The sequence below is a fragment of the Heloderma suspectum genome, chromosome 2 (assembly GCF_057233095.1).
Source record: "Heloderma suspectum isolate Gila_16-S chromosome 2, 16-S_ref, whole genome shotgun sequence".
In the NCBI taxonomy this organism is placed as follows: Eukaryota; Metazoa; Chordata; class Lepidosauria; order Squamata; family Helodermatidae; genus Heloderma; species Heloderma suspectum.
In genome coordinates, this window is record NC_139459.1 from 107,237,222 (window position 1) to 107,250,758 (window position 13,537).

Sequence of the window (13,537 nt, forward strand, 5' to 3'; positions counted from 1 at the left end):
CAAACATTTTTACAGAAAAAAAGAGCTAAAATAAGCATACGGTACCTCATCTAATTCCATTTCGTCTGGACTCTCTCGTGGTTTCATGAATTTCCCATCAGACTTCTTTATCAAAGGCACAATTACTATATAATAACCTCTGCAAAGGAAACAAAAGATAACAATAAGGGCCACATAAAGGGAATAGTGTGTACGCATAGGTTCAGTTTAAAGGCTGCTTCTGTATGGAATAACCGCTAAACAAAACCTCTGTGCCCTCTGGCAGAAGCAACTCTACGCAACACTTGGGTATGAAAACCATGCTATATCATGATGTAGTGTCATTCTGGGGCACTATGGGGATTAAAATATGGCAGCTGGCAACATGAAGGAGGCTGGAGGAGCATTGGTGAGTTTCACTCCCCCCCCGACTCATCTTCAACCATTGTCCCACACACCGATAAATAACCAGAATGCCCCCCTGACATTTTCAACCTGCCAGGAAGTCCACTTTGCTACAGTCTATGTTATGAGCGTATTTGTCCAATGAAAGAGAAAACTGTATAAGCAGCAACGTTTAGTCATTAGTAATAGTGAATAGCTTTGTTTTTGTCCAAAATAAGAAGCTGTAAATAATAAAAATTTACCATATAAGTAGAGCACAACATATGCGTAAATGTATGGGAAGAGCCAAGTAAGCCCAGGTTCAAAAGACTAACTATACCTTCAGGGTAGGATACTACTGAAAAAGCACTTTGAAGGCGGGGTGGTGGTGGTGTCACTCTTAGTGTGCAATGATATGCACTTTAACAGCTTTTTCCTTCTAAAAACTATTACATATCCGTTATCTTTCTTTACTCCATATCAGTAGTTAAAGTAGGTATATGAGAACTTTTATTTCTTGGCAATGACTCCCTACAACCTGTTTTCAAAAACAGCAGCAATTCATCTAATGGAACCAAATCACTTGCAAAATCAATACACATAGGTAGCCAGGTCAGATTACAAAATTTTATTACTTCTCATCCAGGAAGTCATTAAAATCTCTTGAAAGTCCTGCTCAAAGATTCCATACAGAGTAGACACAGTTCTAAGTACAGGTTTAAACTGCACATAAAAATCATGAAAAATCATTTAAAAAGTGCAGGCATTTGGTGTACATTCTAACTATTTACCTTCTTTATCCTAAACGCAGCAGCAGTGAAAATGGCTCTCAAGTCTGCGTCAAAGAAAGATCTGCCCTCATAATGTGACTAATAAATTTTGCTAAGTGCTGACGTGATTGTTTCATGTTCTCAGTAATACCATTTTCAATTAGAAAAGAAAACTGAGACTTGAAAATTAAAAAGAACCAACACATTGAAAATAAAGCAGTACAAACAGTGGGCCAGTTCACGATTGCCACAGCCCACCGTGAATTATTAAGCCACAGTGGGTTGCGGCGTGTGATGGCAGCCATTTTGAAACTGCAGTAAGGGTCGGTTATTGGCCTGGTTAACAAACCATCTCCAATCCTAAAACAGCCCATGGTTTGTGGGTGGTTTGTTAACCAGGTCAAAGATTTGGCTCCAGCACAAATATCAACATGTTAACAGAACTGACATTCATTGTAACTGCAGTGCTCATATTCAAAATCTACATTTAAGTGCAAACATTTCCACAACTGAAAAAAAGTAGTTAACTGTTCTTGCTTTCTGAAACAATTCAAGTGGTTACAGTTTCAACTGTTTTGTTTCTGTTTTCTCATTTCCCAAATACAAGAAAAGAACCTATTGTGCCAAATGTTATTTTTGATTACACAAGAAGAAGTCCCTATTACATGCTGAAACATTGGTAGCTCATTCTAGGCAGAGAAATGAGTATTCAGTGCATCATAATTAACCAAAATATACTCCTATTCTCTTTTTTAAGGGTAGAAATGGGAAACAAATTTCCTGAATAAAAAAAATGCATCTACAGATGAACACACACAAAGAGAGAGGTCAATTATAGAAGTTGAATTGCATTCTCAGTGCCTTGAAGTCTTCAACATTCAGCAAAAATTTCCTTTGTGAGCCTGTTCAGACATTACTTGGTTCCCAGGATTGCATCTGGGTGAGAGTGTAGCAGGGTTCAGTCTCATGTGCTTCGTTTCCTGGCCCAATCGCCACATGGAATGGCAATGAATGTACCAGGAGTGTACCAGTGTACTTAGCATGGGCATCAGGGAGGGGAAGAGAAGGAGGCTGGGGATAGCGCATATCATTACTTTCCCAGTCCCCTCCCCTCTCCGCCCATGGGAATGCTCCCTTTCTGTCTTCTCTGAGGTCGCCTTTGTGACCGCAGAGAGGCAGTTGCCTCCAAGTTGGGATAGGCAGTTAATTGCCTCCGAGTTTGGAGGCAGATGCCTATCCCCATGGGATTATGCCCTTAGAGAGCAAACCTATGGGCCCCCCAGAGTTTGGGGGGCCCATAGGATACTTTGGATTCCTGGAACCGAGGTGCTCTGACCTCAGACCAGGAGTCTGAGCTCCCTTCCCCCTCACAGCCAGTGCAGGGAGAATCATGCCGGCTGCCTCTCTGAGGTCACAAAGGCGACCTCGGAGAGGACTGAAAGGGAGCGTTCCCATGGGGAGGGAGGGGACTGGGAAAGTAGTGATATGCGCTATCCCCAGCCGCCTTCCCTTCCCCTCCCCGATGCGTCAGCTAGACAGGTGAAAACACCCGTCTAGCTTAATAGCAGAGTGTATGTGTGGGGGGACATGGAGGTGCAGATCGCCTCTGCCACTCCTCCCATTCTGCACTGGATGGCCGTAAGCCTCTGAGTTTGGAGGCTTACCACCATCCCCACAGGACTGTGCCCTTAGTCACTCTCTTCATCAAAGTCATCATTCCCTAGTGCACTGGAAATGCTTACGTATTATGCCACATTTTAGCACTGTTCATGACACCCACACAGCTCAATACATGGTAGACATGACATACATTCAGACACACAGCTATAGAGCTTGCATACAAATGTTTCTAAAGCCTCAACTGTTTCATCTCAAGTGAGCCCTACTTCATGGCCCAAACTCTGAAATGCACAAAGAATCTGTGGCTCAGATATCAGAAATATTGTGAAGATGGTACCTTTGCCTATGTCAGAAAATTTTCTGGTTGTATCAGCACTAGAGACTGTATGAAAGACAAGAAGAGCCTTGGCTCTTTCCTCACCTAGGGCTGATTATGTGGGCTGAACTGGATTAGAATTCTTTAAAGGGCCCTTTCCTGTACTTAACTGGGTGTTTAGGCAGAACTCTGGATACCAATGCACCAGCAACAAGGAGACACCAGTGCTGCATGAATATATGTATGTCCAACTCCCCTGAAGGGAATTTTTTACTCGCATTGATGCCATGAAGAATTATTGTGTCAGCTTCCTCCTGGTTGTGCTGATGAAGATGTTCAGGCAGCCCCGCCATGTCTGCAATGTGCTGTTGTTCCTGATACAAACTGTATGTAATTGTGATTTGAAAAGTATAGCAGAGATTTCTCAGCTAGATACTTCATTAGTTCAGCCTTTGTTTCAATGTGAGACAGACATTCAATGGAATGTTACTGATAATTGTGTTGTCAGCCACATAGTACCCTACCTCACTGCCACCTGTGCACTTATTCCTCTTTCAGAAATTCTTGCTGATAAAATATCAGTCTCACGTCATGATAACCATTTCATACATGGACATCCTTGCTACAAATTTTTCAGCAAAGTCATTGCACGTTTTCATGTGATCAGTTCTCTGTGTGGTATTTACAAGTGCCATTCCATCCAGCGGTATGATCCTTTTCTGAGAATGTGCAGGTGTGGGGACATGCTGGTCATCTGCTGATTGGTGGAGATGCATGACTTTTGAGTTCCCTGATGCAAGAAGAATGGTTCCACCAGGAGTGAAAAGGGATCTTGTAAGAGCTGAGAACTCATACTTCTCAAGTGCCTCTTTGAGATCAATGTGTAGCTGACTTCTCATTACAATGAGGAATCTAGCTAAAATAATTCTTTCTTATCAAAGCTCAACAATGTTGTCCTTAATCTTGATCTTGATGCATTTGAAAGAATCATTAAATAGCTTAAAGGAGGTTTTTTTCATTGGGGACTGGACTGGCTGCTGTGCTGATTCTTTCATACACAAACAATTTTGTGTAGATTTGCCCCAATGAAGTCCCTGTTAAGAATGTCATGGGACTTCACATATTTCCTGGCATTACTGCCTTTGTCACAATACTCACAACTTCATGATACTAATCATGAAATGGGTGCCCATGTTCTGGAATGATTTCATTTATCATTGAAATACTGATGCATACTCTGTCATGGACCCTGTGAACTCATGGTACTTGCTTTCTTCTTCTTGGCCTGTCTTGAACACCACTGAGCTGTTCAAATTCTTTAGCCAGTCTGAAGAGCTTTGGTACTATGAGAAAAAAAAAATCTATCAAGGGTAGCATCTGATTGGATAATGCAAGTTAATCCTGCAAACACCTTTGTGCCCTGTTTCATGATCTATTCCATTATCAGGACCAATGGAGCAAAAATGAACTTCTGTTCACATACAAGTCTCCTAATTCAAAAGCATGCCATGTGTCAGCACAGTACAACTGACTCAGATGAGGCATAGCTTATGTGGCTGTGAGCAAAGTAGTACTTTAGGCTGAAAGATGCAGTTTCCAATCTGCTTGTCTTGAAGCTCACACATGTTGTAGGATAGTTCTGAATTCTCTCATGTAGTTCGGAAGAAACCTGGCTCCTTGGCTCTTGCTCTTAAACTCCTGCATCTTGTCAAGTAGATTTGTCCTTTCTATTGTGCCTGTCATGTGCTTACGCATCATGAACTGGATAAAGCATTTCTTCTGCCACTTGGTTGTAGATGTCTCTTTTAGTGAGATGTCTTTCCATACTTCACTGATGAGAAGATCATAGGCTGCCATTACCAAATGTGTTTTCACAGAATGCTACAAGTGCCTGCTCTCCAGTATTTGATGGGACTGATGTTTGAGAATACTACTTGTACCAACAACTGGTCAAGTTTTCTCCTTTAAGTTATCTGCCCATGGCTTTTAGGGAAAATTTGGTTTTCCAGTACAAAGTACAAATTTACTTTTCACATCACCTCAGCACATTTTTGTGTCTTTTCATCAGTTGCAGATCCAAGGCAAAAAGTATAGTTATATCAGATCAGTTATAGCAACACTGAGGTTCTAGGCTCTCATCAGTGCAGTGTACAGACTAGGTCCCTGCACTGGTGAACATCTTATGATAGGAACTTCAACAGCAAAGTTGATATTTGTTTAGTACTACATATCAAAGAACTGCGTGCAGCCCATGTGGGCAGGTTTCTATGGCGCTTGGCATTTCTGTGAACTTGCTCAGTTGAATTCATATTGTATTCAACTGGAACATCAGTGGTTTCAGACATTTCTGGATTCAACCCACCCTCAGAAAAGTCATTCATGTATTTTGTCACATGTGAACTCTCTTTACTATCCTCTGCAACAGGGTTCTGAAACTGATCATGGCATACAAAAGTCTATGCTAGTTCATTCCGCTTTTTGAGATTTTTAAGTTAGAATGTTGCACAGAAAGGAATTTTGGGGCAAGGTCCTGCAGTAGGTCCACTTGCAGTGGTTCTGTCATAGCTGTGTATTTACTGTGCAAATCAAGAGTGACGATTGACACCATGCTACTTGTTCTAGGTACTCCATTCCTTTTCCATTCCCTTTTCCTCCCTTATGTTCCAAGACAGTAGCAAATCAAGGAGCAGGAGCATGTGGGGCCTCCCCCTATTTTCCTCATTTTCCCCACATGCTGATAAGCAGCATGTTAAGAAGCAAAGGGTGCTGAGAGATGTGTTTTCACTAGGGCTGTTGCAATTTTGGAACTCATCACCCAACAGTGAATGACCTTTGCTTCAGCATGTGGAGAGGAGGAGGCCAACCTGGTTTCCCTCTGGGGCTTAGAACTTTGGGGTTTCATCTCACAGGAATGTGGCAGTGGACTTTTCCTCATGTAGAATAATTGCTCTGTATGATTTAGAGGTGGCCCAAAGCTTATTGTGGGGTATACACACCCAGTTGCTCATTCATTTCTACAAATACTGGCTATTATTGGCATCAGAAGCCAAGCTTGACAGTGTCATGTGTACCAACAAAGCTTTGGCTCAGGTGCAATGCTATGTCAGTGCAAAAAGTACACTCTCCTGGAGCTGTGGGTGTATGATTTGGGGTGGCACAAAACTTACTGCAGAATACAAAACCCCAAATCAAACAGGGGCTGCTTTTGGGAAGTTGCCTATCTTTAATTTTTATTTCATTTGATTACAAGCCTATTAAATCTCCAAAATGGCAAAATAAAAATGACTAAACCCAAACATTTTCCTCTAAAGAGCCCATACAACACATTTCTGCAGTAAAAACAATTTTATTATCCTATACACATGGAACCAGAAATACGTATATAACAGCCTTTACTATAGGGGTCCCCTTCATGGATCACTGCCTTGTTGTGGTGAAGGGGCTTGCGTAACTCAGTGAAGCCATAAGCTATGCGGTGAAGGGCCACCCAAGACGGACAGGTCATGGTGGAGAGTTCTGACAAATGTGGTCCACTAGAGAAGGAAATGGCAACCCACTCCAGTATTCTTGCCAAGAAAACCCATGGAACGTATCACAAGGCTAAAAGATACGACGCCGGAAGATGAGCCCTCAGGTTGGAAGGTGTCCAATATACTACTGGGGAAAAGCAGAGGGAATTTCCAAGTAGCACTAGAAAGAGTGAAGTGGCTGGGCCAAAGCCGAAAGGACACTCAGCTGTGGATGTGTCTGGTGGTGAAAAGAAAATCTGATGCTGTAAAGAACAATATTGTTTAGGGACCTGGAATGTCAGATCAATGAATCAAGGCAAGCTGGAGGTGGTCAAACATGAGATAGCAAGATTGAACATCGACATCTTGGGAATCAGAGAACTAAAATGGACAAGCATGGGCGAATTTAATTCAGGTGACCATTATATCTACTACTGTGGGCAAGAATCCCTTAGAAGAAATGGAGTAGCACTCATAGTCAACAAAAGGGTGGAAAAAGCAGTACAGGGGTACAATCTCAAAAACGATAGACTGATCTCAGTACGAATCCAAGGCAAACCATTCAACATCACAGTAATTCAAGTCTATGCCTCAACCACTGAGGCTGAAGAAGCTGAGGTTGATCGGTTCTATGAAGACCTACAACACCTTCTAGAACTAACACCAAAAAAAGATGTCTTCTTCTTCATAGGGGATTGGAATGCTAAAGTAGGAAGTCAAGAAATCAACGGGATAACAGGCAAGCATGGCCTTGGTGTACAAAATAAAGCAGGACAAAGGCTAATAGAGTTTTGCCAAGAGAACACGTTGATCATAGCAAACACTCTTTTCCAACAGCACAAGAGGCGACTCTACACATGGACATCACCAGATGGTCAATATCGAAATCAGATTGATTATGTACTTTGCAGCCAAAGATGGAGAACCTCTATACAGTCAGTAAAAACAAGACCTGGAGCTGACTGTGGCTCAGATCATAAGCTGCTTCTTGCAAAATTTCGGCTTAAATTGAAGAACGTAGGGAAAACCACTAAACTGTTCAGGTATGACCTAAATGATATCCCTTATGAATATACAGTGGAGGTGACGAATAGATTTCAGGGATTAGACCTGATAGACAGAGTGCCTGAGGAACTATGGACGGAGGTCCGTAACATTGTTCAGGAGGCAGCAACGAAATCCATCCCAAAGAAAAAGAAATGCAAGAAAGCAAAGTGGCTGTCTGATGAGGCTTTACAAATAGCTGAGGAAAGAAGGGAAGTGAAAAGCAAGGGAGAAAGGGGAAGATATACCCAACTGAATGCAGATTTCCAGAGAATGGCAAGGACAGGCAAGAAGGCCTTCTTAAATGAACAATGGAAAGAAATCGAAGAAAACAATAGAATGGGAAAGACTAGAGATCTCTTCAAGAAAATTGGAGATCTCAAGGGAACGTTTTGTGCAAAGACGGGCATGATAAAGGACAAAGAAGACAGGGACCTAACAGAAGCAGATGAGATTAAGAAGAGGTGGAAAAAATACACAGAAGAACTATACAGGAAAGATCTTAATGTTCCTGATAGCCATGATAGTGTGGTCACTCAACTTGAGCCGGACATCCTAGAGAGTGAAGACAAGCGGGCCTTAGGAAGCATTAGTAACAACAAAGCTAGCGGAGTTGACAGTCTTCCAGCTGAGCTATTTAAAATCCTAAAAGACGATGCTGTTAAAGTGCTGCACTCAATATGCCAACAAATTTGGAACACTCAACAGTGGCCACAAGACTGGAAAAGGTCAGTTTACATTCCAATTCCAAAGAAGGGCAATGCCAAAGAGTGTTCAAACTACCGTACAATTGCGCTCATTTCACACGCCAGCAAGGTTATGCTCAAAATCCTACAAGCTAGGCTTCAACAGTATGTGAACCAAGAACTACTGGAAGTACAAGCTGGGTTTCGAAGAGGCAGAGGAACTAGAGATCAAATCGCCAACATTCGCTGGATCATGAAGAAAGCAAGAGAATTCCAGAAAAGCGTCTATTTCTGCTTCATTGACTATGCTAAAGCCTTTGATTATGTGGATCACAACAAACTGTGGCAAGTTCTTAAAGAGATGGGAGTACCAGACTACCTCACCTGTCTCCTGAGAAACCTGTACGAGGGTCAAGAAGCAACAGTAAGAACCGGACATGGAACAACCGATTGGTTCAAAATTGGGAAAGGAGTACGACAAGGCTGTATATTGTCGCCCTGCTTATTTAATTTATATGCAGAGTACATCATGAGAAATGCCGGCTTGGATGAATCACAGGTCAGAATTAAGATTGCCGGGAGAATTTTTAACAACCTCAGATACGCAGACGATACCACCCTAATGGCAGAAAGCAAAGATGATCTAAAGAGCCTCTTGTTGAGGGTGAAAGTGGAGAGTGCAAAAGCTGGTTTGAAACTCAACATTAAAAAAACTAAGATCATGGCATCTGGCCCCATCACTCCTTGGCATATAGAAGGGGAAGCAATGGAAGCAGTGACAGATTTTATTTTCTTGGGCTCCAAGATCACCACAGACGGTGACCGTAGCCATGAAATTAAAAGATGCTTGCTCCTTGGGAGGAAAGCTATGGCAAACCTAGACAGCATAGTAAGAAGCAGAGACATCACCTTGCCGACAAAGATTCGTATAATCAAAGCTATGGTTTTCCCAGTAGCAACGTATCGCTGTGAGAGCTGGACTATAAGGAAGGCTGAGCGCCGAAAAATTGATGCTTTCGAACTGTGGTGCTGGAGAAGACTCTTACGAGTCCCCTGGACTGCAAGGAGGTCAAATCAGTCTATCCTAAAGGAAATCAACCCTGAGTGCTCATTCGAAGGACAGATACTGAAGCTGAAGCTCAAATATTCTGGCCATCTATTGCGAAGAGAAAAGTCACTGGAAAAGACCCTGGTGCTGGGAAAGATCGAAGGCAAAGGAGGAGACAGCAGAGGATGAGATGGCTAGATAGCATCACCAATGCAATGAATATGAACTTGAGCACACTCTGGGAGAGAGCGGAGGACAGGAAGGCCTAGTGTGCGATGGTCCATGGGGTCATGAAGAGTCGGACACGACTTAACGACTGAACGACAACAACAACTATAGGGGTGGAGAATCTTTTTGAGCCCCATGGCCAAGTTGCAAAATGGGAAAGATCTGTGTGTGTGTGTGTGGGGGGGGACATTCCATCTGTTGTCAGGGCCAAAGGTAGAATGGGCCAGCCAAACGTGATTATTATTACTATTTTAAGCCTACTCAGATTATGAAGGACAAGGCTTGTGCATATCTACTCAATCAATCTATGAATCAATCAGCAGCACTTTCAAATAGCATCCCAAATACAAAGCCTCTGCATGTCTACTCATAAGCAAGCAAGTCTTATGTCTGCAAAAATGCACATCTCAGTTTTGTGCAACTGGTCACCTGCTGCAAAATGCTCACCTCAGTTCTCTGCAATGGCTCTCCTGCCTGCAAAATGCACAGCTCAAAATCTTTACAATAGCATAATTCTTCCCCAGGTATTTAAAGGTTAATTGCTTTTAAATACCCTCATCTCCAATCAGTGATGAAGATAACACCAAAAGGCACTTGCCCCTGGATGGGAACACACCCACCCACTTGTTGCCTATCCCTGCCTTACTATAACAGAAAACAAGTATTTCTCAACTTCCACTCATGACATACACATAACTAGATGCAGAATGAGATTAATAAGGACTGCAGAAGGCAGACAAGCAAACAGACAATTACCAGACGATCAAGTAAATGCTCTTCTATTTAAAAAGATACAACAATCAGTGAAGAAATATGGTGGGTCAAATACTTATGGCAACTTGGTGAAAATTAATACAATGGGCAGAATCCAACAGGGTGCTTTCGTCCCCACTGATTCTCTTCTCCCCTGCCGATTATATTGTGCAAGTAGTTCCCACCGCTTGCGTAGTGGTGATTTAGTGCTTATGGGGCCACCCAAAATGAGCGGAAGTGCTCGTTTCTGGAAGAAGGCGGGTCAGCGGAGCTGGCATTAAAGGAGCTATGTTCACCTGCTTCCTTCCAGAAAGGAGCATGATTACAAGCAAGAAGACAACAGAACGCAATCAAAGGCATGGCTGCTAGTTGTAACAGGTTACTTTGACTGTAGCTAACCAAGAGAGAATGGTAAAATAACTGTGAGATATTTTGAGAACTGAGTGTTTGGAACAAAGCAAGACTAGACATTCTGTCACAACTGGGAAACTGATTGTAATAAGATATTATTGGAAGCGAGTAAGTATTTATGTTAGGGATGACGGAGAATTCTGCCACGGATTTCAGTGAGGCCGAATGCACTGGCATTCGAAATCCATGGCGGAATGGCCTGCCACCCCCCACCCCCCCGCGGATTCCCCCTGGGATGAAGCTTACTTGGGGCGGATGTTCCAGACGGCGGCGGCTCTGGCAGCGGCTGGTCTTTCGACCGGCTGCCACAGCCGCTATTTGCATCTGCTGTTTGCCATGATAAGCTATGTAAGTATTTACGTAGCCTACCATGGCAAGCAAAAAAACACACAAAAAACAACAGCGTATGCAAATGGCGGTGGCTATGGCGGCCGCCGTTTGTGTTCCCTATTTTTCGCCGTTTTAGCCTACGTAAATATTTACGTAGGCTATTATGGCGAAAAAAAGGGGAACGCAAACAGCACAGTGGGCGCTATTTGCGTTCCTTTTTTTTCACCGTAATAGATTACGTAAATATTTACGTAGGCTAAAACGGTGGGGGGAAAAAAGGAATGCAAATAGCGCCCACTACACTCTTTGCGTTCCCCCTTTTTTTCGCCATAATAGCCTACGTAAATATTTACGTAGGCTAAAACGGCGAAAAATAGGGAATGTAAATGGCGGCCGCTGTAGCCGCCACCATTTGCGTACGCTGTTTTTTTTTTGCCTGCCGTGATAGGCTACGTAAATACTTACGTAGCCTATCATGGCAGCCCGTCTGGACGCAAAAGGCGGCTGCTATTTGCATCCACACCAGCCAGTCCGCGGCCGGAACTCCGGCTGCGGACGGCCCTGGCTAGCTGCTCTGTGGAGCCGCCGTGGAGCGGAGCTGGCTGGGCAGGATTCCGGGCGGGAGGACCGGATCGCCTCCCCCCCCCGTCGAGGATTTCGGAGGGAGGGACGGAGCGCATCTCCCCCACCACGAATCAATCCGCGAAAAGATAAGTGACTTTTGTACATCCCTAATTTAAGTAACAGGTTGGTCAGACAATTATCTGCATCTATGTACCTGTCTTCTTAAAAAGATATACTGAAACTTACACTTCAAATATATGGTTGATCAGAATCTGGGGTAAATCTTTCCTGATTTTCTGACTACTACATTAACTACATTAATAGCTGTAGTTTTGTATATCATAAAACTGAACCTTGTTGTACTTACTAACTTGCTGTAAGTGCTTTTCACTGCAAAAGGGAGGTGTAAGATCCATGGTCTGGAAATCTGCAAAGGCAAGTAGAAGCGAACTGGGGTCTTAGGGTAGTACCCAATGTTAGTCCTACTTAGAGTAGACCCATTTAAGTGAATGAGACATATGTCAGTAACAGCTAACTTAAGTCTCATTTGTTTCAATGGGTCTACTCTAAGTAGGACTAACATTGGATACTACCTGGAGGGAGCAATCCTATGGCTGCTAGTCAGTGGCTAGACGGCCGTAGGATATCTGGTTTTCCAGGAACTGACCTTGGAGCCCACGTGACCTTGGAGCCCCCCACTTCCAGGCTGCCTCACAGGCATCGCGGAACAGCCCCGTGCACTGTGTTCGCAAGAGGAGTGAGGAGGGGCCAAAACGGGGCGTTCTGGGGTGGGCGGAAATGCCAGTACAACACATCCTATGTGTCGTATGGCAGCTTCCTCCCCCACTCCGCCCTCCTAGACAGCTGATATCAGCTGTCTAGCCAAAAATGCAGGGCAGGAGAAGCGCGGAGGGAATGATCCTATCTGTGCTTCTCCTGCCTTGCATTGGATAGGCAGTCGCCTCTGAGTTCTGAGGCGGCCACCTACCTGCATAGGATTGCACCCTTAATCCCTAGCAGATTCATTATTTCAGCTCCAGCAAGATGAAGAAATGGTTGCTATAAAGTTCACAACTTTATCATGAAAAGTGAGTAAAGTTGTGACATAATAAAAGTCCTGGAAAAATCTTTAAAGTCCAGCTAAGGCAACGTTTTTACAGTGAAAAGGTTCTTAGGCACCTGGAACCTTTCCTGTTTTCCCTTCTGAGCCCTCTCCAAACCTACATCTTTCATTATGGGTCAACATTCCCCAAATTATAAATGAAATCTCAAGGAAATAAATGCACTTGCAGAACTGGGCAGCCCTCAGACCAAAATAATTTATATTTTAATGTTTTCAATGGTTTTTAAGATACTGTAGATTTTCTAACAGCTAACTAGATATGGACAAGGCCTGGCTTGAAATCATCAGAAGAATTCTGTTCCTAATTCTATTTTCTAAAATCTTAGGAGTGGAATTCTACTGAAGGAATCAAACTGGCTACAAGATTATTTAATGCTCGACTGCAAATTCTAGAAGTTGTCATACATGTGTATTTACTTGAGACTGCACGAAAGATGTAGTATTTAAGTTGTGTAAATACATCATTATTGTTGATGTGACAAGACAAGAGTAACTAATATGAACTAATATTGGTGCAAAAGGGTCAGACCGACAGATGTGGACTGATGAGGTCATTTGCTATGAATTAGTGTGAATTTAATTTTAAAGGAAATATCGCAAAGATATAAAAATAGCTTTTCAATACCATTATCTAAGTTCTACCAAACTGTCTCTTCCTGAAGACTTTTAATACTACAAAAAGTTTGCCTTGGTCATTTGATGCTTCCTTCAAACAATTTTCTCTCTATATAAGTGTGTATGTTAGTCCTTACTGGGTATTATTGGGGACTGG

At 42.9% G+C, this 13,537-nt stretch overlaps 1 protein-coding gene across 1 annotated transcript in view; it reads right to left on the bottom strand.

Annotated features, from left to right (window-relative positions):
* Positions 1–13,537, bottom strand: part of PTPRD (protein tyrosine phosphatase receptor type D) — a 592,319-nt gene that overhangs the window by 137,112 nt on the left and 441,670 nt on the right. Inside the window, exon 18 of the mRNA XM_084834479.1 lies at positions 46–139. Within this exon, the coding sequence (XP_084690605.1) occupies positions 46–139 (94 nt within the window). The remainder of the gene's footprint in view (positions 1–45; positions 140–13,537) is intronic.